Raw genomic sequence first — 27953 nt, forward strand, 5'->3', positions numbered from 1 at the left:
TGCAATGGAGATTGCATGGCCCCCAAAGTCTGTCATATTTATTATCTGGCCCTTTACAGAAGTTTTTTTGACCATGCTGCCGAGTCACCTCATTCTTTTTAATGTCTGCGCAGTAATCTATAATATGAGTGCCTCATATCTTACTAAATCACTCCCTCCTTAATCACTCCCTCCTTAAGATGTCTCCTGCTTTGCTCTTTCTCTGTGCTTCAGTGGAGGCCCCCAAATGAGGCTGTCTCTGGGATCTCTTGAATTTGGTATAAACACTCTGGATTTTTCCGATGGGGAGGCAAGTGAAGCTTGAGTCTTTAGCACTTACAGGAGTAATAACTTCATGGCTTATGTGGATGTGTCCCTATGGCCACCAGGAGGGCATCCCTTGGTGGTACATTTCTTCCTTTCTTCTGGCACGTGCCAACCCTGGTTGGACTTCTGTGGCCTCAGCTCTCGAGTGAGCCTTAAAGTGGTTCTTGGAGAGCCTGAGCAGACACTAGCATGTGAAAGGTATTTTGTTGCAGGGCATCAGTCTGTGCTAAGCCTGCTGGTAAAGGTACAGGCAAGTGTCATCAATGGGTCTTACCATGTAAAGCATGAAAAGAGTCTTTGGAGAGCTTGTTAAAATGCAGATGTCTGGGCCCAACCTCAAAGGATCTGAGAAACTTTGGACCGGAGGGTACTTAGTCTGACTTAATGAAAAACTGAGCTGTAGACTTTTTTTAAAAAGGGAAATTCAGCTTTAGAGGTCTCAAGGATGCATTAGGGGTCTTTGGTTGCAAACAACAGAAGTCAACTCTAGCTGGCTTAGGCAGAGAACAAACTTACTTGAAAGATTATGAGATAATACTCAGGACTGACAGGACTCAGACTAAGAAGGGAGGAGGATCCAGATGTCACAGAGCTCTAAGGAGCAGGAAAGATTTGACAGGTTATTTTTGGGGAACCACCACTAGATAAATTGAGTTTCACATATTTTTTTTCCTGTCATGTGTCTTGCCATTCAGGATTCATATACCCTGCAGAGAGATTTGGGTTGGCCTGATTAGCATCTGGTGACTTGGGGCAGGCAGTGTCTACTGGTTGACACCCCCAACAAAATTGTACACAGAGTAGGAGAGAGAATTCTCCAGAGGGGAGTGGCCTCAATGCTGGATGGTCACAAACCAAGTGTCCCCTGCAAGGCAGCAGTCCAGGCTCAGATATTTACATACATGAGTCGGGCTGAGCAGGAATCATTACATGGATAAGCACATTAAGTTACAATTTGCAATGGGCCCATCCTATTGATCCCAAATAAGCACATTTTCTGTCAAAACAAGTCAGCGCTGGATGAAAAAGTTGAAAGCACATTGAAAACCTGGTTTTGAAAAAATCACTGACTTCAGATGCCCATGGAAGAAGAGTTCTAGACTTTTTTCTCAGAGCCAGGGTGGGAGCGCCATGGTTGAATTATTGGAAATTCCGCACCGGTGGGATCATCCTTGCTGAGGTTTAATTGTGCTCTCTGCTGAGCTCACGCTGACTCATTTGCCCCCATAGAAGTGAGGGGCAGACAAAGAGTCGGGAGAGGCCATCCTATTGTATAAATATGATTCTGACCTGCCCAAGGTCGTGCCGTTAAGTCTGGAGAAAAGGGAGCAGCTCACAGCATCATTGCCTCAGCGATGGATGGGCTTTGAAGCATGATCTGCTCTAAGTCCCTCATTTTACAAGTGAGGACTCTGGGAGCTCACTGAGGTTGAGTGACTGGCCCCGGGCACCCGGCCAGCCAGACCAGCATCCTCTGAGTTGTCCCCAAGCCCTCAGGAGCTGGCAGATGCTGTTTTCTGTTTTTCAAGCTCTGCTGGATGGTCTTCACTGTGGCTCTCATAGAACAATAGGTTGAGATGTTGCCCCGCTTAGGCCTGTTTGTAAGGATTCACTCTCAGCTTATTTTTGTCCTCCCAGGGTAAAGGAGGCTTCTGTGAAATGTTTCATCGGTGGCAAAATGCTCTTTTTCCATGAATAAAATATTTCCAGCTCACCTCTTGTTTGCAGAAGGGTCTCTGCTGGCTCACCACCTGAGCAGACCATGGTCAATGCTGCATTTCCTTAGGACGCTGACCCCGGGTGCTTTCCTACAGAGATCCTGGGGTGTTGAGAATCCAAATGACAGCGAACTTCCTTGCAAGATGTTCCAAGCAAAACCAAGTGCGAGGGAGGCTGTGATATATTTTAGGACGAAGTGCTTTGGGATCAGACAGAACCAGGTTCAAATCCTGGCTCTGCCCCTGATATTCTGTGTGACTCTGGGCAAGTTGCCTAGTCTCTCTGACCTCTGTTTCATCATTTGGAGATAACAGATCCCATCTTAAAGAATAAAATGCGTGAATGCCTATACAATATTCAGCACAAATCAGGTGTGTAGCAAGGATTCAATCAATGGCAGCTGCCATCTCTGAAACCGAGATATGTGGAGCAGAAAGGGTCACTGCAAAGCCTTGCTTTCTACAAGAGGGGAAGCCAGCATTGAAACGCAAAGTGACTTAGTTCATGATAAAGCCAGGTCAGGAATTCAGGCTCCTGCACCTCACCCACGGATCTTATCAGTTTAACACATGGCCTCCCCTGGGCCACCTGGACAGGCCAAACCGCCCCTGCCTGGTGGATCACGTGTGCCGGGAGTAGCCATGTTGCCGTTTCCTCTTCCGGGCCCCTCCCTCTGCTTTCTTCTTTAGGGTTTCTGATTTCAGGGGATGTTTATGAGCCAAGTGCCTCCCTGCTCCACTCTTTGGCCCCAGAGGGAGGCTTAGAGAAGCAGGCAGAAGCTAGCACTGACCATTTCTCTGGGAGGGGGAATATCACTTACTGGGCTGATGGAAGCCTGCCCGTGTCCCACCGGCCCCAGGGAGACAGCAAGAGCAGACCTCCGCGCCAATTTATCTTGGAAATTGTCTTTTCTTCAGGCAAGGGGAGCAGGAAGGAAACCTAAAAGGAAGCATCCAGCCACATGCCCGTGAAATCTCTGCCCAAAATCACTCATCCTTTTTAATAATGAGAGCTGTCATGAGCCCCGGTTCAGTCGGAAATGATGGCTTGTGTAAATATTTGGCCTGTAACTGATTTATGGGTTGGGGAACAAAAAAATAAGATTAGTCGCTAATCACGGGGATGCAGAAGAATCAGTGGGCCTGGACGCCGACACAGATCAGGCCTAAAAGGCAGAATCCTGGTCGCTGTTGGGATGAGCTCACAGGCTGGAGGAGGAGGCTGGGCTGGGCTTCTCTCCACCTGAAGAGGGGCTGTGGTCTTCTGGATGATTCCTGTTGTCCACGTCCAGTTAAAGACCGGATTGAGATGCCTCTGGCGAGATGCTCAGATTGCAAGTCTAAGGTTTATTCTTCCCAGCTAACCCTGAAATGGACAATCTGGTGAACTTCCTGTTTGTGCAGCCACCTCTGTGATATGGGAATAAATGTGGTCAGCTCTTACAGTGGAATTAATAGAGGGATGAGGAACTGGCTTTGAAGTCAGGCAGATCTGAGATCATACCCTGACCTGTACTGAGTCATGACCTACATCCATTAACCGGTTACCCTCCCTGCAAAATAGGAGTCATGAATGTTCCTACCCCAAATGGGATAACATGTCCTGAATACGTTGCCTGGCTCTCATGTGACTGTATTTTAGACTGTGTCTCTATGTGACCCGTCCACTCAGGAGGCATGTGATGTCTCGCTCCCTCTCTCCCCCTACCACACTGATTCTGCCGGTAAGTCCCGGGAGAATTATTCCCATTGCTTCACCATTACAGCCTTTTTCTCCATCCCTGTTGTCCCCTCCTTGCTCCGAGCCACCATCCGCTCTTGCCTGAATGACTCCATGGCCCTTGTTTCCAGATCCCCCAGTTTCATTCTTGCTGCTACCACTATTACCTCTTTACATATCTGGTAGTTATCTGATTCCATCATCATCCTTTTTTTTTAGTCCGGGTGTCACTCACTCTGTTACCCAGGCTAGAGTGCAGTGGCGAGATCCTGGCTCACTGTGCCCTCAACTTCCTGGGCTCAAATGATCCTTCCACCTTAGCCTCCTGCGTAGCTGGGACTACAGGCGTGCATCACCATGCCCAGCTCATTTTTGTATATATATATTTTTTTTTGTAGAGATGAGGCCTCACTTTGTTGCCCAAGCTGGTATTGAACTGCTGGGCTCAAGCAATCCTCTTGCCTCGGCCTTCTAAAGTGCTAGAATTACAGGCATGGGCTACGGGGCCAGCCAATGATTCCATCATCTTCCTTCTTAAAACCCTCCGCTATCTTCCCATAGCTCTCGGACTAAAACTCCATCTTTCACCAGGAAAGCAAGGATCTCCTCCTGACCTCACCTCTGCCTCTCTCCTCCTTGCTTACTCTGAGTTCAGAGTGAGTGGTTCTTGGACTGGTTTCTTAGATGGGTCCCCGACATTGCCCCTGCCTCACTGCCTGGTCCCCATCACCTCCAGATCTTGCAAGTCAGGCTTCTCCTTGACATTCAGGTCTCAGCTGAAATGCCATGCCTGCCTTACCACCCAGTCACCGCTCCACCCCTGGGCTTTAGTTCGCCACAAGGCTCTTATTATCAACCCGTCTTTCCTTATTGTTATCTGTCTGTATCCCCTGTCAGGATATAAGCCCAAGGAAAGTACAGCTCTTCTCCACTTCCTTCATTGCTAGCATCCAATGACCTTATTGTCTTAGTCATATTTATTGCATTAATTCACTGAATAAATATATATCTTTTAAAGGCACATTGAGGCTATACCTTATCCATATTTTTTTGGCCTCTTCCTACTTTTACTTTATAATAAATGTTGGTGTTCTCTCTATCCTGATTCTCTTTAACACCGATATAATTTTCATCAAATGGAATCACCATAATTGAATTGACCAGCCCTCCATGATGCATATTTTGGCTGCTTCTAGTCTTTTGCTAAGCACGGTTAATTTTACTGTTTTACTGAGGAAAACTCAGGCATCTAGGGGAGAGGAGAGAGAGTTGAGGTGGAGCAAATGATCTGACAGCAAGACGATATATTGTCTCTCCCTTTAGTGCTGAGTGTGAGGCTTGTCGAGAGCCATGATGTCCAAAAGAATTGGTGGAGGTGTGTTCTGTCTGCTTTAGCCAGTGCAGTAGCCACTAACCACATGTGGCTTTTGAGCACTTATGTTGTGGCTTATTGCAATAGATGAATAGGATTTATAATCGTCTCCTACTTAATTTAAATTTTAGTAGCCGTCGAGAGCAGCCTAGATGCAGGCCAAGAGCTTTCTTTATACTTACCACTAAAGAACATTCCCAGTGTCCAACCCTGAACAATTCATGGGATCATGAATGGTTTTGAGTCCTGAACTTTTTCCACCTGGGAAAGACTTTGCTTGTAAGGAGCTTCCATGTGTGTCTAGAAGATTAGAGATCTCTTGGCAAAGGACAAAAACCAGAAGAGCATTTACCAGGTACCTGCTACACACTAGGCAACTGAAATTCATGCATTTCATTGGATCTTCATCACCCCCGTGAGACAGAGACATCATTGTTAATTTGTACAGGTGAGGACATTGAGGCTCAAAGATAAAGGTCACTTGATAAAGGTCACACAACTTGTAAGGGGGAGAGATATAGTACCTGTATTACTAGTATACATTTTTTCTAATTATAGTAAGAGGCACATAACATAAAACCTACTATTTTAAAGTCTCCATTTCAGTGGCATTACATACATTCACAATATTAGGCAACTGTCACCATTCTTCACTTCCACGGCCTTTTCATCACCCCAGAGGATACGCTATACCCATTAAACAGTCACTCCCCATTTCCTCTTCTTCCTCCATGCCCCAGCAACCCCTAGTCTGCATTCTGTCTCTGTGGGTTTGTCTATTCTGGATGTTTCAGATGGATGTAATCACATAATAAGCGGCCTTTTGTGTTTGGCTTCTTTCACGTAGCCTATGTTTTTGAGGTGCGTCTATGTTGTATCATGAATCAGAGCTTCATAATACTGAATGATGTTTCATTGTATGGATAGACCACATTTTGTTCATTCATTCATCTGTGGCTGGACAAATGGGTTGTTTCTATGTTTTGGCTGTGGTGAATGTACTCTGATGAACATTCCTGCACAGTTTTTGTTTGAACACTTGATTTTACTTCTTTTGGGTGTGTATCTGGGAGTGGAATAGCTGGGTCATATAATAATTCTATGTTTAAGCTTTTGAGGAGCTGCTAGACCATTTGCCACAGCAGCTGCACCATTTTAGATTCCCGTCAGCAGTGTACAAGGGTTCCAATTTCTCCATATCCTCATCCACACTTGTTATTTTCTAATTATCCCAGTGGGTTTGAAGTGGTATCTCATTGTGGTTTTGATTTGCATTTCCCTAATGACTAATTTCCTTGAGCGTCTTTTCATGTGCTTTTTGGTCATGTGTATATCTCCTTTGAAGAAATGTCTATTCAAGTCCTTTGCCCACTTTTTTTATTGAGTTGTTTAAAAATTATTGTTGAAAAAAAAAACTTGGTAAGGTTTAACTTCCATGCAGAAGTAAAGTGCACAATTTTGTGTAGTGCTTGTTGAATTTGTATGTATCAGTGCACCCAGGTAGCCACTAGCAGGTCACAGAGAACGTTTCCAGCCCCCAAAAAGGATTCTTGGGTCCCCTTCCAGGCAGTAACCTCCCCAAAGAAAATCACAATTCTGGCCTCTCTTATAGATTAGTTTGGCTATTGTTTGAACATCACAGAAATGGAATCATAACAGAATCAGAATCATACAGGGTGCGCTCTTTTGTGGTTGGCTTCTTTTTGCTCAGTACTCTGCCTTTAAGATTCATCCACGTTGTGGTGTAGCTGAAATGTCCTCTTTTTCATTGCAGTATAGTAGTGAACTGTATGAATACACTACAACTTACTAACCCATTAGACTATTGATGGACATGAGACATTCCCAGAGTCTGACCATATGAAAAACTACCATGAACATTCTCACCTAGGTCTTTTTGTGGACTTGGGCACTGGTTTGTGTTGGGTACATGCCTGGGAACGAAATGGTTGGTCAGAGGTTACTTTCAGCTTCAGTAGATACTGCCAAGTGATTTTTCAAAATGATTGTTCCAATTTACACTCCCACCAGGCTTTTTATGAGAATTCTGATTGCTTTGTGTCCTTGCCAACACTTGGCACTGTCACTCTATTTTTTAGCCATTCTAGCGGGACCTATACTATAATTTACTTAATACCTTTTCAACCAACATCTTCTCCTCTTTCCCCCCTTCTTTCTACTCCATCTCCTTATTCTTCTTTTTCTCTTTCTTCTCCTTCTTTCTCCTCCTCTTCCTCTCCTCTCTCTTCTTTTTTCTCCTTTTTAGTATATTTTATATAAAGAAAATTAATTGCTATGAAATTAGGAATTTGATTTGCAAAGACAATTTTTCCAACTTTAGCTATTAAAATACATTAAAAAGTCCCCCATATCTCCTCCAAAAACGTCTCCTACTCCTCTCCACTTAGGGGAAATGCAGCTTATGCTGCTTTGCTGGTTCATCTGTGTCCCTTTTTTGTCAGGTTCTGGTTGATCCATGCCCTGCTTGGGGAGTGCTCCAGCCAGAAATGAGGGCTGTCACCCATGGCAGAGGAACCGAGAGGGTTCTCGTAAACATCCTCTGAGTGTTAGACTTAGCAGGGCTCTGTGTTTCCTGACTGCTCCATTTCCTGGGCTCTCAGCAGCTAGGCCAAGGGTCCGAGGGTCTGTGAGCTCCCCTGCCCCAGATCATTGTGCCAGTCTTTGGTTTTGAAAAGGGTCTTGCCTGGAGGCCTTCTCTTGGGTAACCTGATCAGGCCAAGTGAGAAGGATTTAAATGACCTAGTTTGGGGGCAGCTCAGCCCTGTGTGAGACCAGTGGGCAGTTTTCCTATTTGGGGACATGGTGAGTGGATTAGCGTTTTGCTGCGCAGGGTGGTATGCGAGACCGTTGCTCCTGCCCGCCTCAAACCAGGCTTGGCAAGGAGCTGGTCTGTCCCAGCCCTGCCATTTCCTCCCAATTGGCTGGGCCAGATGCACCAGACACAGATAATGAGACGCTGAGGGATTTGGCCGGGTGAAGGCTTTGGAGTTCAAGGGGACACAACCCCATGCTTGAGGAAGCTGAGGCTGTGTGAGCCAGTGGCTCTGTTTAGCTCAAAGCCCAGCAAACTTTGGGAAGAGAAAATGGTGCCAAGCCTAAACATCAGTTTGAGACTTCCTCAACAGACTTTGGGATGAAGGCTGGGAGAGGCGGGCTGGCAAAAGGATATTGATCCAGCGCCTTCTGGATGCAGAGCCATCTGCCAGACCTAGGTTGGAGTGGCTGGGGCCCCACAAAAGAACTCAGGGGTGTTTCTGTTCTCCAGGAGTCCATGCGTGGGAATTAACTGGGAAGATGCTGCTATACCAACCCCCTGACTCACAGATGGAGACTGGGCCATGTTCCTTTAGAGTTTCCCAAGTTGGAAGATGCCACGTTGTCCCTGCTTGAGTTGGGACATGTGGGAGAGGGTGGGAGTCTGTAGACCTGGCTGGCTTCTGGTCTCAGCTCTGCCACCGAGGAGTGCCTGCTTTGTGTTAGGTGCTAAGGAGATGTGGCAGGCCCAGGCCGTGGGAGAGACAGACATTCGTCCAGTAACTGTGTAAGTAAATGCAGCATTCCAGCTCAGATGCGTTCTAGGAAGAGAAAGCAGGTAATGCCGGAAGCAGATGTGACCAGGAGATCTGACGAGTTCTGGGAGTTGAGGATGGCATCCCTAAGAAATTGGTGCCTGAAGGAAGAGCAGGTTACCACTATTAGGCAGAATGGGGAAGAATGTCCCAGGCAATGGAACAGCACGTGCAAAGGCCCTGAGGTGCCTGAGAACTTGTCATGGTCAAGAACCGGAAAGATGGCCAGAACTGCTAGAGTCTGAGAGTGACGATGGGAGAGCGTGAGGAGAAGTTGGAGGGGGTAGTCATGGAAGGTCCCAGGAATCTCTTATAGACCACAGGAAGGAGGAACCATGGCAAACCTTGGAGGGTTTTAAGCAGGGGAGGGAGGTGATACAGTGCGTACATCTTAGAACCTCACTTTGATTGCTGCGGGGAGAGTATGTTGCAAAGAATACAATGTGGGATCCAGTTTTTCAGCCATAAGAAAGAAAGATGCATGAACCATGCCACAACATGGAGGAGCCTCAAGGATGCCATGCTGAGTGAAAGCAGCCAGACACAGAAGGCCACAGATTGTAGGATTCCACTTCTGTGAAACATCCAGATAGGCAAATCCATAGAGACAGAAAGCAGATTGTTGGTTGCCGGGGGTCTGGGTGGAGGGGGTGATTATTTAATGGGTGTGGGGTTTCCTTTTGGCTTGATGAACCTGCTTGGAACTGGAGAGAAGTTGTGGTTACACAACACTGTAAGTTAACGTAATGCCGCAGAATTGCTTAAAATAATTAAAATGGTTTACAATGGCCTCATTTTATGTTATGTACATTTCACCCACAGCAAAAAAAACTAAAAGAAAATCATAAAAAGCAGCAGCCCAGGTGAGGGAGGAAGGTGACACGGACCAGAATGATGGGACTGGATCTGGAACATCATGAACTCATTCAAAGATGTTAGAGCTCTCAGGATCCATTTAGTTCAAATATCCTGTGTAAATGAGTTGTCAGAAAAGTGGGAAGAACCTTCCTGGATTCCAACACTGCAACAGTCCCTTGCTGTACTTGGTAAACAAGAGCATCTTCCTAAGCACGGATGATGGCCCCAGAGCTGGGTGTCTCTTTCTGACATAGATGTGCAGCCTCAGCTCAGCTCAGCCAGCCCTGGGCCTGCTGTCCACACTGCCTGTCTTCTCAGGGAGCCCCGACTTGCTGGCCCAGCCAGGAAGCACTATGGTCCACCCAGGGCGGATGTAGCCCCAGAGGATGGAGCTGCCATTCTCAGGCAGCTTCATTTTATTGCTTTCCCCAGAATTGGACCCATTTTCAACAAAGACATCTCTGTACCAGATATCTAATATCCTGAAAAGATTATGGGAGAGGATGTTCTTTCTAATTGCGTCCGCAGAATATACTGCAAAATATTCACTGAATCTCAGTACACAGTCACAGTCATTAAACAGTCATTTGTGTCTGTTTTTTCCTCTTGGAGCATGCTCGGGTAATGAGTAAATGGTCAGGTGAATCCCACATCCTGTCTGTGAAGGCGTCCTTGGTGGGTAGGAAGCAGTACGGGATTTCCTTCCACCCTACTCTGGTCAAATAGCCATTCATTCTCCCACTTTCTTTTCCTCCCATTCTGTCTTCTGTCCTCCCTTCTATCCATCTATCTTATCATCCTTTTCTCCATCCATCCATCCATTATCCATCCATCAACCATCCTTCCATCCTTCCATCTATCCATCCATCTCTCCATCCATTAATCATCCCTCTATCCATCCATCCATCCATCCCCTCTATTCCTTTATCCGTTCTCCCATCTTCCCATTTTCTCTTTCATTCATTCCATCTATCCTCTATTCTTTCATCCTTTCATCTTCCTCCTTCCCTTTCTCCCTTCTTTCTTTCCATGCTCCCATTCGCCCATCCTCTCTGTCCTTCATTCATTTCATCTTTCTCCTCCCTCCCTGCCTTCATCTTTCCATCCTTCCCTTCTATCCATCTTTACACCCATCCATCTGCCCAACTAATATTTATTTACATATGCCCCTCTCTGCTCCATCTGTGGCCATGAATTGGTTAACAGATTGACTCTGAAGCACTGAGCTCCTACTAAGCTTGCCTGGGTCAGACTTGGTTCTTATAGCCAGAGGATGTGGCCTTGTCACGTGGTGACTCAGGGCCTCAAGGCTCCCATTGTGTTTTGGAGGCCATAACGGTGCCTAGTACCAGAGCATTCGGCTGTGTCCTCTTCACTTGCCAAGGGTCGTGATGGGTCAAGGAAGTTGCTTGGCTTCTTCAAGGCTATTTCCATGGCTGTGCGGTCATCTGACTTAACCTGGTCTTGGCGACTTTAGTAACTGGTAACATCCCCTGAACCCCCACTCTGTGCTGAGCCCCGTGTCACGCCTGCTATCTCAGAATTCTCATGATAGCCCTCTGAGATCCATGTTAGTGTTCTCCCCATATTCCAGGTGAGAAAACTGAGGCTCAAAGAGCGAGATCACAGTCAGGACTTGGGCTCCCTGTCTCCCTGTGTCCAAAGCCTGTGAGTTTAACCGCTAACTCACTTAAGCACTCACTGCCTCAGGCAGATGCTTTCCCATTGTAGAATTCCAGTGTTGGGTACTTGTGGGGAGTGAAATGCCCCCCACCCACTTCCCTTTCTTCTCCAACCACAGGCAGAAAAGATTCTGGTCCGGCGTGGGCCCCTGGGGAGATAACGTGCGGAACTGGTAGACCAGGCACGATGAGGGGAGACCCTGAAGGTACACGTGGACGCCCTCAAGCCTGTGAGCAGCAGGCCTCCTGGAGAGTCCGGCTTTTAGGCTGCTTGTGGGGGACACCTCGTGTCTTAAATGAACACACTTTCCTGACTGAGCTCTCCATCCAAGAGGGTGAAAATCTGCAAGGAGGCTGTGCTTTGGCCACAAGAGGGCGCCCAACTCCTGACCAGACTGGATGGCGGTTCGCGGAGGGTGGGTCGGAGGAGCAGTGAGATGATAGCTTAGTTTTGGAGGTTGCTTTAAACCGAGTGCTCTTAAACCAACTCCTTGGGAAGAAACGAAAGCTCCGAGCCCCCTGAAGAGGTTCATTTGGCCCAACTGATGCCAAGCCAGGGGTTGAGGGATCCAGCAATGAAAACCACGTGGTTCCTGCTTTCAAGGGGCCTACGGTCCTGTGGAAAACAGAATGAAGTGTGATATGTGCTGGTCTTAATCCAGAATGGATATTTAGTATGCACTTAATGAGCACCTACTGTGTGCCAGGCTCTGTGCTAGTTGCCAAGGATGGGAACGTGAACCATACAGTCATCGCCTCAGAGATCCACAGTCCACTTGGGAGACAGCGTATTTGTACACAGCATGTACAAAGAATGCCATTTCATCTGTTGGGTCTTAAAGAGTCCCCAAGGGTGGGATCAGACTTTCCAAAAGTTTCCACCTCATTTTAGCTGTAGGTTCTTTTTACTAAAGGACAGATCAATTTCCAGTTATATAATAACAGTGACAATTGGTGCTTAAACTTTGTGTTAAACACTAGGAAACTGCAGTCATATGTATATAGAGAACTGAAAAGGAACAACCAACCCAGGCTGGGAGGAAAGAGGGAGAATTAGAGAAGGCTTCTCGGAGGAAGAAGACCCAACCTGTGCTGGGAGGGACTGGGGAATCAAGGAAGGCTTCCTGGAGGAGAAGACACCAGAGCTAAGTCATAAAAGAAAAATAGGGATTAACCAGGCAAAGAAAGGGAGGGTATTCTGGGTGGTGGAGACAGCATGCCCAAAGGGTGAGAAGGCCATAGGGCCAGATCTAGGGGTGTGTGGGGGTGGGTATTGGGTATCATGTTAAGGAGATTGGGTCTTATCCAACATATCATGGAAGAGCAGGTATTAAGAAAGTGAGGTGAGGGAATGATAAATGACCCCCACTCAGTGGAGTAGAGAGGACATCTCACAGGTGGGAACATTTGAATGGGACTGTGGAGTATGTGTAGGAGTTCACCGGTAGAGGAGACAGGGAAGCAGTAGAAGCATTCTATATGGGGCACTTTTGCTGTTCCTCAGGGTCAGGCAGTGGGAACTCTCCAGGGTTCCTGCCCGTCTCCGGCCTCCATCACAGCGTTTTTCTCTTTGGCCATTCCAAAGTAAGAGAGCTTAGAGAGAGGAGGACAAATGGAACTGTCTGTGTGAGGCGTGTGGGTGATTAGGTAAAAGGGCCCCTGAAGCGAATGTGAAGATTCTGGGTGTTGCTGTTGATCACTCCAGTGCTTCTGGCCTGAGTATGTCCAAGGTCAGGCTCCTCGGGGCAGATTGTGGCCTGGGGTCAGTGTCGGTGCAGTTGAGAGAAAGACCCCGGAGCAACCCTGCCGGGTCCCAAGACCGCCACCACCTTCGTCACGCCCCTTCTCGTTGTCTCGGCATGCTCATCCGTGGAGAGAAGATAACATTAGCATCTTTCCCCTGAGGTTCCCATGTTGCCTGAATGAGATCATATGCGAAACGCACTTGATATCGTCCCTGGACATGGTCGGTGCTTGAATCAAAGCGGCAATAATAGTAGCTGTTGTTGGGGTTGTTATTTATATGATGATTAAGCCTTCTATTTGGTAAAGTGAACATTTTTTTGAACACCCATGCTGTATGCTTATAATTTCAGAGACGCATCCTCTTGGCTTTAGCTCAAAGCTTTATCAACCTGGAATCCTTGGAGTCTCCCCAATGTGAAGACTCCTGTTGGAAATCGAATAACCTCATCTTCTAATAATCTGTTGGTGAGGAAGATGCCTAGAAAACAAACAAATTCAAAAAAGAATCTTGAAAACCTTGTGTTTTTATTTCAGCATTGAACTGTGGATAAATGCTGAGACCTTCACTTATTTTTTAAAAATTTTTTAGAAGCTTTAATAATATATTTTAGTTAACCTGACATTTGATGCATATAAAAATGCTATGAGTAAGGTATTGTACTTTTTTTCTTCTCGTGCTGAGCCTATTTCAGTCAAGCCTAACCACAATTCAGGCGCTCACGTGGTGAGTCACTTTGCTACCGGACAGGGTCATTCTGGACTGAGAAATGCCCAGGATATGACAGATCCATGCTTGTGGGCTCAGTCATTCTCAACGTTCAGTAGACATTGTATTTCCTTTTGATGCTATCCAATTGTGTCATCAACTAGGCTGGGTGGATACTAGCACCTGTAACACATTTCTGTTCATTCATAGTTTAACCATTTCAGCCTGTGTCAGTGAGTTTTCTGTATGTTTCCTTACGTTTGCACTTCCGTGTCAGGGAAGACTCGCTGCACAGGGGTTGCCGTGACTGCACCATGCTAGGGGCAGAGGGCAAATGTTCGCCTGCGGGAGGGCAGGACCGGCGCCGTGTGTGGGATTGAGGTCAGATACACCCCCCCTTGAAATGAATCCGTCACCAGCCTTGAACCTGTGAGCTGAGAGTTCCCGAGAAGGGTCCCTTTTTACTTCTCCCTCTCTGACATCGAGAGATTGAGATCATTCAACAAGTATTTGAGTTCTTGCTCTGTGTGGTCACTTTGCTGGGCACAGCGTGTACAAAGAATGCCATTTCATCTCTTGGGTCTTAAAGAGTCCCCAAGGGTAGGACCAGGCTTTCCAAAAGTTTCCACCTCGTTTTAGCCGCAGGTTCTTTCTACTAATGGAAAGATCAAATTCCAGTTATATAATAACAGTGACAATTCATGTTTATACTTTGCGTTAATTAATTTCTAGGGGCTATTGCACATAATCCTCTCCACAATCCTCCAAAGAAGGACTCTTGCAGACGAGAGTACTGAGGTTTGAGAAGTTTAACTGACTCACCTGAGGGTGGTGAAGCCAGTGTTTGAACTATTTATCTGGCCTTATATCTAATGTCTTATATGTTCTTTTCTTTTTTTTTTTTTTGAGTTGGAGTCTCACTCTGTCACCCAGACTGGAGTGCAGTGGCCGCTCCCGGCCACCGCAGCCTCGACCTGCTGAGCTCTGGCGATCCTTCCGCCTCAGCCTTCCGAGTAGCTACCACGCCTGGCTGATTTTTTATTTATTGTAGAGATGAGGTCTCGCCAAGTTGCCCAGGTGGGTCTCGTACCCGCGGGCTCAGGCAATCCACTCACCTCGGCCTCCCAAAGACGCGGGATTACAGGCTGAGCCACCGAGCCCGGCGAAGCCAGTGTTTGAATCTGGAGTGTCCGGCCCCAGAACCATGTCATTCACCAGGCCACAAGCTGGCCTTGTCCTCCCCCAGCAAGGGTGCTGTGGTGGGGGCAGGGTGGAGGTGGGGGTTCCCACAGTCCCTTCTTCACCGAACTCAGCTGCCCCTGAGGCACTCCGTGGGATGCAGCCTATGGTTTGGGGAAACACCCTTCCTCCTGCACTCTGAGGGTGGGCCCCACCTGGGACTCCTGGTAGGGACTGGACCGAGAACCAGACAGGGCCAGGGATGGACTGGGAACAAGGGACCCCACCCCAGAAGTCGTGACCAAGAGGAAAAGTTTCCAGAAGGGATCCTGCCCAAGACTTAGTCTCCTTCGACCCCTTCAAAGTCATCAAGCATCATGTCTACAGAAGTGGCTCGATTGTTTTTATGCAGAGGAAGGGCAATTACTCTGGGGATTGAACCCAGGTAGGAGGTGGACGCCGCCTTGACCCAGACCTCCTGGACTCACTTGAGGCCAGCCTGGGATCTGCTGTCTGTCAAATGACCCAAGGGCAGTCTGGCCATGGGTTGGGGGCTGGGGCTCTGAGAACTCAGGATGTGTGGGAGAAAGTTGTGAGACTGGTGTTGGGAGCCGAACTTGACTCTGGCTCTCTAGAGCGCCTCTGGGAAGCTGGGTTTTGAAAAGGAACAGAGCCTCTGTGTGCTCGTGCTCATGCTTCCAGGTGGACCGGGCTTCTCAGGGGGTCTCAGGTGGACCCCCTTCACCCAGTCCCTGCCTCTCTACCTCAAAGCTCTTGGGTGCTGTGCATCTCTCTCAGTGGGCTTTGAACCCCTCATGAGAGGCACCCAAGGCTGGGTCTCCCTGCTCTCACTCTCTGTGCCTGCAGATATATTTCCTTTTCTCTCTCTGTCTCTTTTTCAGAGCCAAGAAGAAGAGCAAACCCTTGAACCTCAAAATCCACAGCAGCGTGGGCAGCTGCGAGAACATCCCTTCTCAGCAGCGGTCCCCGCTTCTGTCCGAGCGTTCCCTCCGCTCCTTCTTCGTGGGACATGCGCCCTTCTTGCCTTCCACCCCTCCCGTGCACACTGAGGCCAACTTCTCCGCAAGTAAGTCACCCGTGGGGGCTCCGCCTACCCCCCCATCCCCTACCGCCTTCCTCTACACCAGGTGCTAACCCTCTTGATCCCAAGGGCTTGAGAGATACTCATGGATGGAAGCTTGCCCACCCTCCACACACTGCCCCTCTAGGCTGGTTTTGAGGGCGGCGTAACTGGCGCCAGGGAGGTTGGCCGGCCGTTGTCATTGGTGCCCAGTCCCTGCTTTTTCACCTGCAGGTGTGACAGATGGACAGAGGAGATCAATGGTGCAGGGCATTCAAGCAAGCCTCCGCCCTCTCTTCCTCCTTCTCCCGGCTGCCTGATTACAAGGATTTTTCTCAGGCACCGTGGCTACGGCATCTTTGATTAAGTTTTGTATTCCCTCCCACTCAGGTCAGCACATATAACCTTTACATCTCCAAGATGTATTTGGGGTCACACGGGGCTCAGCGTGGCCCGGGGGTGGTTTACATTCTGCTCTTACGAGTTTCTGCTGGAGACAGAGCAGTTATTACTCGGAGCAGAAATGGAACTTTCTGGCCACTGAAGGCTGAGGTTTCAGAAGGTGTTTAATCTTCTCTACCCAGAGGCCCGGATTTGCTGAGCAGGCACAGATGTGGTCAGAGGGGAGCCTTCTGAATAAAAGCCTAGCCAGTCCTCAGCAAGGACAGAAGCTTTTATTGATGGGTTGCTCGGGAGAAGGAAGGGCTGTGAGAGGGGGGGAGAAACGATCCCTGGCCCTTCAGACGGCCACGGGCCCTGCATGTTTTGTTGCTCTGAAAAAAATGCTAAGACATGTCTACTGAGCACTGGGACATGCTACTCACACACATCCAGGGCCTCGTTTAGTTCTTGTACCAATCCCTTATACAGATGGAGGATGCCTGTTGTACCGAGGAGGAAACCGAGGCTTAGGGACTTCATATAACTTGCGCGAAGTCACACAGCTATGGGATATGTGTGCCGGGATTTGCATCTGTTTCCTTCCAACTCCAGAGGACACAAGCTTGATCATTACACGTGATTCGATGGCCATGATCCCTCAAATAGCCAGCAGGGTGACTTTCTCTAAATGTGAGGTTTTATTTATTACCCCTACCCAAGGGTTCTTAAGCTTTTTTAGGGAAACCATGGACCCTTTGAGAATTTGATGAGACTGATTAATTCTCTCCCTGGAAAAAAGGCGCCTGTAACATCCAACATCCAGCTAGATTGTTAGGGAGGGGCCGATGGTGAACTTGACTTTCCGTTCACAGACACATGGGGCGTGTCTCTGTGGGAATCAGCTGAGGGTCTGGACTGGAGGAGACCTCTGCAGATGTCAGTCAAGACATGATCCAGAGAGTGCTTTGTCTCGGTGCCCAGCTTGTTCAGGCTCTGTATTGAGCAAACTAAAATAACACCCATGACCCACAGGTCGACACCAGAAGGCCAATTTATTGATTTAAGAGAAATCTCTGTCAGAGCAGCCTCTGTGAGGGTGGGCCTGTGTGGTAGTCAGAGGGTGGCTGCAAGGGTGTGGGTGAGGAAAAGGGGTGATGGTGGCATGTCAAACGGGTAGCGGCAGCCATGTGAGGCAGCTGTCACAGCCAGGATCAAATGCCTGGGTTGGAATCCCAGTTGTGGTATTTTCAAGCAGTGTACCCAGCCCTGAGTGAGTTAAAAGCATCTCTGAACCTCAGATTTCTTATCTGTATAATGGGGATAATAATCGATTCACTTGTAGATAGTTGTGGGGATTAGATAAGCTCATACATGTCAAGTCCTCTGCACAGTGCCTGGCACGCAGTAGGTGCATACTAAATGGTAGCTGTCATGGTGGTATCTGATCTGATGGCTAATTTGGAGCTGCTGTGGATGAATGCCTACAGTTCACTCCCCCTCCCCATGTCCCCGTGGCCCTAAGAGTGCTTGGAGTTTACCTTGGCAAGATGCCAGGCAACTGCCTCCAGCGGCCATCTGTCCTTGGGCATCACTGTCCTGTGAGTGAACGTCAGCACAGCCACCTCTGTGGATTGACCACAGTTATGCACTTTAGTGCTGGCCAAAGTATAGACATCTCTGTCCTGTTTAAAAAAAAAAAACCCTCCAACTTGGACATTTGGTCCCCTTGCCCTTGCCAAAGAGTTTGTGAGGATTCACCATGGCTTCCAACTGTTTGCCCCTGCCCTGGCCTACGCTTAAGAGAAAACCCTTTTCTGCTTGCCCGTGGGCAGGACCAGAGTTCTTAATTAAAAGACAGCTCCCAGCGCTAGGAGGCCCCAGAAACACACTTGCCCTTGGACAGTCCTGGTCCTTGTATGTAGGGAGGTTGCTCCCCACTCTCCCAGAAAGAAGAGGGATGGCATCTGAGTCTCAGCCGGAACATGAGTGTGTAACCCAGATATTAGCTGGAACCCCATGGATCAGTCCTATCTCTGTTGATTCTAACAAGGCACAGAAACAGAGGCAGCCTGGGGTGTGGAGCAGGCTCCAGACTGGGAAATGAGAAGCTCTCTGTTGGAGCCTCAGTGCTGCCACCAAATGCCTGTGTGACCTTTGTCTCTGCCTGGTGCAACAGCTGCATTGCCACAGTTAAGATGGATCACAGTCTGTGAGGCAGATGTTTTTATTCCCATTTTGCAGATCAGTAAACTGAGGCTCATGATCTTAGTCCATGTGGTACATTCAGAATCCGGATCCGACTCTAGCCTGCATTTCATCACTTCAGTGCAACAAGATCCTTCCTCCATCTGGGTCTCAGTTTCCCCACGGTACACACTCCAGGAGAGTCCACTTCAGTGATTCTGAGGCCTGCCCACTGAACTTTTCCTCAGCAAATCTTTTGACTCATTTAGAATGCTGTTTTGGGAGATTCCACATGGGACTAGGGGCTGGGAGATCACAGTTGCCAGGCGCCATCTCCTCCTTGCTTGTAATGGTTTCTGTACCCCTGCCATCCCGAATTTCAGAAGAGCGCTCCCTGCCCCAGTGCCAGCTTTCCTCCTGCTGACCCAGCCTTGGGAGCTCCAGGGGCCGCACGGCTGCCAGGCTCAGTCTGTCTGCCCGTTTGTCACTGTCGACTCTGGCTCTGGACTGCACCGTGAAGGGTGGTGATATGCCGTCTTGTCACCCCCTGATGGTAATGTCCGGAGACAGCATTAGGCAGATCCAGCTGTCGAGTGGCTGAGGCTGGAACCCCAGGGCGCCCAGCCACCTCGGGTGAGCTGCAGGAGGACTTCACCTCCTTGGAACTTACCCTACTTCACTGGTCTGAGTGTCACAAGATGGGGGAGAGAGGAAGGGGGGTGGCAAGAGCCTCAACTGATGGAGGCCAGTTCTCCAAGGCTCACCAGCCCTTCGGATTCATAGCCTCACTCAGGTATAGACAGAGCGCACAATATCAGATTCTTCTGTTCACCACAGAAGATGCTGACTCAGAAGTGAACCTCCTTCCCAGAGAGCAGTGGGCGTGCCCCTCCACCCTTGCTGTGTTTATTCCGTGTGCATGCCACGCTACCTCAGTGGTTTGGTTGGATGCCCTGTGTCACCGGGCCATTTTGGGTCCCACAAGTCGTGAGCCTGGGTCTTCTCATAGGCCCTCTCCCATCCCAGCTGACATAGGTCAGGCAGTCTCTAAGTTCCCTAAAGAAAGGCTACGCCAGAATGACAGAGTGCCGCCTGGGTAGAGGGAGAAGTGATCCGTCATCCTTCATTACCGGCTGGTGGAAGTGATTTCGGGTTGATGGCAACTAACTGGATGCCAATAAGTCACTGGGCAAATTGCTTAACCCCCCGAGTTGAGTCTCCACCCGGCAAGCATGTAGTGAGGATAAAAGGAGGAATGCATGTAAATCCCCTAGCATGGGGGCTGGTGCTTAGAGCAGGAGTCTGAGTAAAGGGGAGCTTTGGGAGCTATTGCTGTATGTAACATGATGGAGTAGCTTGTAACAATGAAGAAAATGATGGTAATAATAGCAGTTGGCATTTATTGTGTGTTGCCAACATTCCAGGCATCATACAAAGCAATTGACTTTTATTACTTCTCTTACGCTTCACGATTGTCTATGAAGTAGATTTGATTATTATTCCCGTTTTACAGAAGAAGAAACTGGGACTGAGAGTTTAAGTGACCACAAGGTCGAGAAAGAGGTGAAGTTTGTCCTTACTCTGAATCCTAGACTCCACAGTGCTACAGTTTCATAGGATATGAAATTGCAACACCGTCTTCACTGACACTTGTTTGCTCATCAAGTAAGGAACTGAATTGTGTTGTGGGTGACAACCATGCTGAATGAATACCTCTTTGTTAGCACACTGTGCTCACTTAGAGAGCAGCACCCACATTGGCTAACCATTTGTTACCCTCTCCCCCAGACTCTGTTGTTCATATTCTAGGGATCTCTTGTTCCCGATGTGAGCCATTCATGTAGGGGAGCAGAAGGTGCCCGAAAGAACAAACTGCAGGCAGCTTCTGCAACTCATCCTTCCTGGACATCTTTGGTAGAAGATGAGGAATAACATAGTAATTTTGCCACCTGCAGTTTTCTGGGTGTTTTTCTATTAGCTATCTATGGGGTTTGAGCACTTCAGGGCAGCAGCTACCAAGGGGAACAAATGATCGATGATTCTAGAACATCCCCATCCTGGTCATCATGGCACCAGCTGGAGTTACCCACAAATCCGGGTCTGATGCAAGATCGATTTTCACGAGGTATCTTAAGAGAAGGTGTGCCCTTTCCTCATCTCTTCTCTAAGTAACTCCTGCTCTTTGTCCGGAGACGGGGCAAGAGAGAGTTATCCTCAACTGAGACCCTGGCCTTGTGTGTACCTTGGGGCTGAGTCAGAAGCCTGGTTTGTTGAGGGAGACAGCAGGTAGCAATACAGACTGTTGGAGCTGAACTTCCTGCTCCCAAGAAAGCAGCCACTGGAAGGGTTCCGAGATGCCTCGGGGTGGGGATGATTATATAATGGGGTTTAATGAGGCTTGAGGTCAAGGTTCATTACCCCTCAGAAGAGGGGGAGGAGAGCCGTGTGTCTTGATGGAAGTTTGCTGCCTGAACCACAGTCTTGGCTCAGAATTGGGAGAGCTTCTGAGCGTTGTGGGTCTGACCTGACTCAGTAGTGCCAGTTCCAAGGGGAGGACATATAGTGACCCAGAGGACTTGGCTCCCCAAGAATGTGCAAGAATTGGTGCTGTTATCTTTCCCTCCCCCCATGGACCCAGCAGACACAGCGGGTGCCTGTGTTGCCTGGCCTCTTTTAGAAACTCAGACCCCAGCAGGTCCCTAACACATCCTGCCCACCTGCTATATGCCAGGTAGGATCTAGATGCTTTGCGGGTTTTAAAATATACACATCTGGAAACAAATAACAGAATGCAGAATGGTCCCCAGTGAAAAGCACTGGGCTCTTCGCCACCCCTCCCCCAATTCTGCTTCTCAGAAGCAACCACTTTTAACTCTTTCTGTGCCTAGTTATTCTGGTGGTCACTTCCACAGTTAAAACTAGGCTATGCCAGGGGTTCTCAAAGTGCGTTCCAGGCCACCACAGTAGCAGCAACTCATTCAGTATGACTAGTGTCCAAAAACTTGTCAGAAATGCAAATTCTTGCCTTTCCTCTCCAGATCTACTGAATCAGAATTTCTGGGGTGAGGGTTGTCCAGCAAGCCACAAACCCTCCAGGAGGCTCTGAGGCTGACATTTCAGAATCCCTGAGTTAGGTGGTTATATGACGGTTTTTTTAGCTTTCCGTTTTGAAATGATTTTGAATTTACCGAAAAGTTGCAAGAATAATAAAGGACTTTTGTACCCCTTTTTACTCAGATTGAACAGTTTTTAACATTTATTTACATTTACTTCCTCTCATTTTTGTGAACCATTTGAGACTGGGTTGCACACCATCTTACCTTCTTACATAACCACATAGAGTTACCAATTTCAGTGAACTTGACATTGAATCAGTACTTTCATCTCACCATATTCCAATTTCAGCAATTGCCCCAATAATATCCTTTATAGCAATTTTTCTTCCTGGTACAGGATCCAATCTGGGGTCACAGATTGCATTTAGCTGTTGTGTCAAGCCAGAACATTTTCTCAGCCTTTCTTTGTTGTTTATGACTTTGACATCTTTGAAGAGTAGGGACCATTTACTTTATACAATGTGTCTCAATTTGGGTCTGTCTGATGTCTCCTCAAGGCTAGACTCAGGTCATGCAGCTTGGGCAGGGCATCTGCAGAATGGGATGTGTCCTTCTTGTTGCTTCACATCTTTGTAGAAAACTCTATCATGTGGGATCAGGAGACTTAGGGTCCCTCTGTGCCCTGCTGATCTGTCCTGGGGCTCTCCAGGTGGCCAGGAGCCCAGCCCTCTGCCTTCCTGGAGTTTCTCTGTGATAGGAGGGGAGTTATTCCAGATGTAACTTTTCCTCAAAGTGCAAGAAACTAACACAAAAGATAAAGCCTGGACACAAGCACTGGGCCTTAACCACACTTGGCACCTAGTCATGATTGGTTGCAGATGTGTCTATCTTTATGTGAACAAAGGAGTTTTCCATCTCTCTCTCGTGTGTTCCTCTTCACCCCTGTTGATTGAGGTAAATTAGGCTTTATCACGGGTTGACTTGTTGCCCCCAAAAGCTATGCCCAAATCCTTCCTCCACACCTGAGAATGTGTCCTTACTTGGAAATAAGGTGCAATCAAGTGAAAATGAGGTCAATTAGGGTGGGCCCTCATTCAGTATGACTAATGTCCTCATAAGAAGAGGGAATTTTGGACAAGGAGAACACTGTGGACACAGGAACGCAAGGAGAGCACCATGCAAAGACAGAGGCAGAGGCTGGAGCAAGGGCACTGAGGATTGCTGAAGCCACCAGCCGGGGGTAGGTTCTCCCTCAGAGGCTCCAGAGCACACTGACCCTGCTCCACCTCGATTTTAGACTTCTGGCCTTCAGAACAGGGAGAGAATAAATCTGTCTTGTTTTCAGCCGCCCAGTTTGTGGCAATTTATTGCAGCAGCCCTAGGAAGCCAATGAGGCCCTCCTTATTTTCCAAACAAGGGCAGGGAAGGGGAACCAGGCCCCATTGGTACAATAATGAGAACTCAGAACCTATTCATACCTACTGGAGCAGGCCTTGCTCTCTGAGATAGCTGTCCTGTTCTGAGAAGTCCCTGGAAAGAGTGGAGCTGCCCATTTAGGGGGAGAGAAGACAGAGGCAAGGCAGGCCTAGGCAGGACCGGCAGGACACCCACTCCAGGACAGACGTTCTCCAGCTCTAGTGGCTGGGACAACGTGGAGTTGTGAACCTAGCACTGCCAGATCATTTGGTTTTCCAGGAAGACAAGAACTCTCCCTGCTTCAAAATGCCAGTGATCAATGTTAAATCCTTTAACATTGTGCAACCCAATATCGAACATCTCCACAGGTTTGTAGGTTACTTTGGGTCTTGGAGCTCTCCATTTTTAATCTCTGTTCTAGTCATCGATGTCAACGCTGGGAGGAGCCTCAGAAATCGTTGAGTCCAAACCCTCCTTTTACAGATGAGCAAACTGAGGCAAGGAAGTAGAGCTTGCCAGGGATACAGAGGTGGGACTTGAACCCTGGCTTCCTGATGGCTCACCAATGGCTCTCCCCATTGTGCCAAGGGGTTGTAGAGCAGTGGTCTCTGCTGATACTCAGAGGGCTCATCAGTGAGCTGGTGGAAGTCCAGAGGAAGTTAACAGTGTCTTTGTTTAAGTGGTGACACATTTTGTGTATATGGAGAACTGGCGATGTGTGGGCGTGAGATGTGTGTTTGTGTGTGTGCGTGTGGGTGTGCATGTTCTGTGCAAGGCTACTTCCGGGCTTTTATCATCAACTTTCTCTTCTGTCGTCTGCCTGCACATTTTGCAGCTCTTGCCTTAGCACACACAGTTTGGGCTCAGCGTGCAGTAGATAACCTCGGACCTTTTGTTATGATTGCTCCCACCAGGAACTGTGGCAACACAAATTGGTTGGTAAGTGCTTGGCATTACAGACCAAGGGGGCCATTAGTGCCTGTTGTAGTAAGTCCTGGTCCTGGGTCAGGTACACACTGTCAGCGTGGGCAGTTTCCTTCCCTGTCATCAGGACCCGTGTCTGATTGTTACTGCCTTTGTCCCAGTAACCTCCCCACCCCAGGTGAGGAATTCTCAAATGTCAACTGATTTCAGAACAAGAAGTAACGCTGCTGCAGAACTAGACAGTGTACAACAGGCATTTGAATTCCACAGTTCATGCTCCTGTGCCTCCATTCTATGGCATGAGGAAACTGATGCTTCAAGAGAGGACATTGCCTGGAAGTTACGCAGCACTTCAGAGTCCAGACTGAAAGTCATGGCACCTTAGACTCCAAGTTGCAAGCTTTTTCTGTACATGACTTGACCTCACCTCATTTCCATGAAGTGGTAGCTTGGTGGGGATTTGGGTTGTTTTAATCAAATCTACCCCTTTCCTGACAAGCCTGCTCCTCCTCTGATAGCCTTACCTTGCCCATATTCCCAGTTAGATGAGTTGATACTTAGGTGTGCTCTTTAACCCTTCCTTTCCATGGTACCCCATTTCCAAGCCTTGTTACATGAACCTTCTAAGTCAGGGGTCACCAACCTTTTTCTGCAAAGGGCCAGATAGTGAATATGTTCAGTTTTGCAGGCCCTGTGGTCTCCATGACAACTACTCAATTCTGCCACTGTGACACAAAGCATCCTAGACAATACCAAAACAAATGGATATGGTTGTGTGCCAATAAAACTTTATTTGCAAAAACAGGCAGAGAGCCAGATTTCTGTTCATAGGATGTAGACCTCCCTCCCTGGCCTTCTACTTTTTTCCATCTCCTCCTCCATCACCACCACCCTGGTCCAAACTATATAATAGTCTGCAGTTGGATCTTTGAATGTCTGCTTTAGCCCCACATCAAATCCTCTGATGTGATTCTTTTCAAAATGAGATTCTGGCTCCAAAACCCAGGTTAAACATCTACCATGATCTCCCTTTGTTCATAGGCTGCAGCTCAGATCCTTAAGAGAGAGTGTGAGCCCTCTCTCTGGCTTTATCTTGCTCCTGCTGGCCCCTGTCAATGATTCCTTCAATGAATTATGTTCCCCTCTGCCATGAACTCTTAGGCTAGTGGATGTCCACTCATTAGTCTCACCTGTCTCCACAATCACTTCCTTGGGAAAGCATTCCCTAACTCTTCAAGTGACATCAATTACACCTTCTCTCACCTCCCGGACTTTTTCCTCAGGAGCACTTATCACAATTTGCAGGCATATATATATGTGTTTAATGCCCTGTTTCCCCAGTGTCAGATCCATGAGGGCAGTGGCCACATCAATCTTGTTCATTACCGTATCTGGCATGGAGCCAGCACACACAAATATTTTTGGATGGATAACCCTCAACATTTTCTAGCATTCCCTTTATGCCAAGCACAGTGAGACTTCAGCTATTCAGGATCTAGATGGCAAAGGATGAAAATTCTGCTTGTTGCCTCAAGAGTTGCAGAGCTGGCTGGACTTGGCATCACCCAGACAGACACTCATGTCATTAGACTTTGATGCAGCCTTTTGGATTTCATGGATGGCTCTCCTGCCTTAACCAACCAGAAAGGCAGGTGCCAATTTTGTTTGTTGAAAAATAAGCAGCCATTGTTTTGTTAAGCACTGGCCAGGCCATGTGTTCTTTGAGCTATAACTGCCATGTTTTCTTAGCTTTGGCCCCCTCCCCTACCTTGGGGAGGTAAATTTCTCTCTCTCTCTCTCTGTCTGTCTGTCTAATTTACTTTCTAGTTATTGCTTTGTTAAATTCTGGTGTGTCCATGTGGCTCTTTGAGCTATGACCGCCATGTTTTCTAGCTTTGGTCCCTCCCTTACCATGGGAGGTAAATCTTCTCTCTCTCTAGTTTGCTTTTTAAATAAACTATATTTTCCAATATAAAAAAGAAGAAAAATAAGCAGCTCTTTATGACTATATGGTAGTGGTGATACTGTTATATAGCTTGGGACTCAGAATTACCAGTGACAGATAACCCAACCTGAGGGGGTTTTGTTGTTGTTGTTTTTCTTTTTTTTTTCTCTTGGTATAGCGGTGTATAGAGGTAATTTATTGGCACAAATAACTAAAAAACCCTACCATTTCAGGTATGACTGGATCTAAGAGCTCAGTTCACGTTGTATCTCTCAGCTCTGTTCTCCTTCAGGATGGCTTCAGTTTTAGGATCCATGTGGTGGCAAGGTGGCCCCAGCAGTCCCAGCTTGTTCATTCTTCCCTGATCTAGTCTGTAGTGGCAGAGTAGGATTTATATAGGTCTGAGATCCACTCCAAATCCATCAGCTTGACTGTATGCTCATCTCTAAACCAATCAGTGGAGCCAGAGAAATGGAGGGATACTTATTGGCCTAATCCTGAACCAAGATCTTTATCTGTAGGTTTTGCTGAAGAAGGGCGCAAGAATGCTGGTGAGGCTAATAGCCAGTGTCCACTGGAGGAAATATGAATAATGTGGGAGGCCCCTGTCTTCAAAGGCTGTCATCAAAGAGCAGCACCCTGGCCAGATCACCTCCTGATCTGGATTAGTGGGCTATGTCACCACCATTGTACCCAAAACCATTTCAGTTCTCTTAGTGTTTGGGCTATGTTTCTCAGTGGCAAGAAGCTCTTTTTTTAATCCCATCATCTGGCACTCCTGAGGGTCTCCAGGGAAGTTTAATCATGTTGCCAGGTAGAGACTCAGCCCCATTCCTAGGGTAAAGCCGTAGCATTTTGGCTTTGGCCAGGCAAGGAGCTGAGAGCTGGGCAAGCCTGGGTTTGAATCTTCTCTCTGCCATTTATTACCTAAGGTTGCCAAGGCTCAGTTTCCCCATCTTTAAAATGGAAATAATATACTTTTCTCATGGAGAGATGATTAGAATGAAATGAAGGGATCCCGAGCATGGCTGCTGCTTAGGAAGCAGTACCTAAGTGTTAGTGTTGTGGTTGTTGATACTATTGTGTAGTGTTTGGGTTTGGGTCAGCTTTGATCCTCATAACCCTGCCCCAACCCTACCCCACCTCCATGGCATCTGAATGTAGCAGTCAGTATTGATTGAATTTCTGACTAAAGTCTGATACTGAGTATCGTGGGGGAGTCAAAGAAATGTTTGTTACAGTCCCTGGCTTCATAGCATTTGCAGTCTAGTTGGCTAGAAGCCACATGAGATGCAGGCAAAAACTCAGCCAGGGATCGGGAAGTCTAGGTTTTTCCATTTAGGGTGGCTGCCCCTGGCTGTGTGGCCCTTGTTAAGTGGCTCAACATATCAGAGCTTTGGTTTCTTCATCTGGCAAATGGACATGTTAATGATATCTGCCTACCTTACAGGACTGTTGGATGTTGGGAGGTGTGTGATCAGTTTTTGAAAACTAGAAAGTTTTCAGATGCGCAGGGTATCATAATCTCTGCCCACCAAAGTGGCAAACAGATAGGCATGGAAGACATTCGGCTGTTGTGTATCTGTAGTACTGTTCAGTCTGATTGACTGGCATACATTTTGACTGGCTGGTTGCGTGTGCTGATTGTCTGGGCGTATGTTTTGATGGGCTGTGTGTTTTGATTGGTTGAGTTGGAGTCTCACTCTGTCACCCAGACTGGAGTGCAGTGGCCGCTCCAGGCCATCGCAGCCTCGACCTGCTGGGCTCCGGCGATCCTTCCACCTCAGCCTTCCAAGTAGCTGGAACTACAGGCACGCGCCACCATGCCCGGCTAATTTTTTGATTTATTGTAGAGGTGAGGTTTCAAGTTGCCCAGGCTGGTTTCAAACCCACAGGCTCACACAATCCTCTTACCTTGGCCTCCCAAGGTGCTGGGATTATAGGCATGAGCCACTGCGCCTGGCCAAAAATCATTTTTATTTATTTTTATTTATTTATTTTTTTTGAGTTGGAGTCTCACTCCGTCACCCAGACTGGAGCGCAGTGGCCGCTCCCGGCCACCGCAGTCTCGACCTGCTGGGCACCGGCG

The 27953-nt window shown here is 47.9% G+C and overlaps 1 protein-coding gene across 1 annotated transcript in view; it reads left to right on the forward strand.

Moving 5' to 3' along the window:
* Positions 1-27953, forward strand: part of KSR2 (kinase suppressor of ras 2) — a 445700-nt gene that overhangs the window by 243501 nt on the left and 174246 nt on the right. The window contains exon 5 of the mRNA XM_008071604.2: positions 15780-15964. Coding sequence (XP_008069795.2) covers positions 15780-15964 — 185 coding nt within the window. The remainder of the gene's footprint in view (positions 1-15779; positions 15965-27953) is intronic.

The sequence above is a fragment of the Carlito syrichta genome, unplaced genomic scaffold (genome assembly GCF_000164805.1).
Source record: "Carlito syrichta isolate Samal-C Ts95f unplaced genomic scaffold, Tarsius_syrichta-2.0.1 Scaffold314525, whole genome shotgun sequence".
NCBI lineage: Eukaryota > Metazoa > Chordata > Mammalia > Primates > Tarsiidae > Carlito > Carlito syrichta.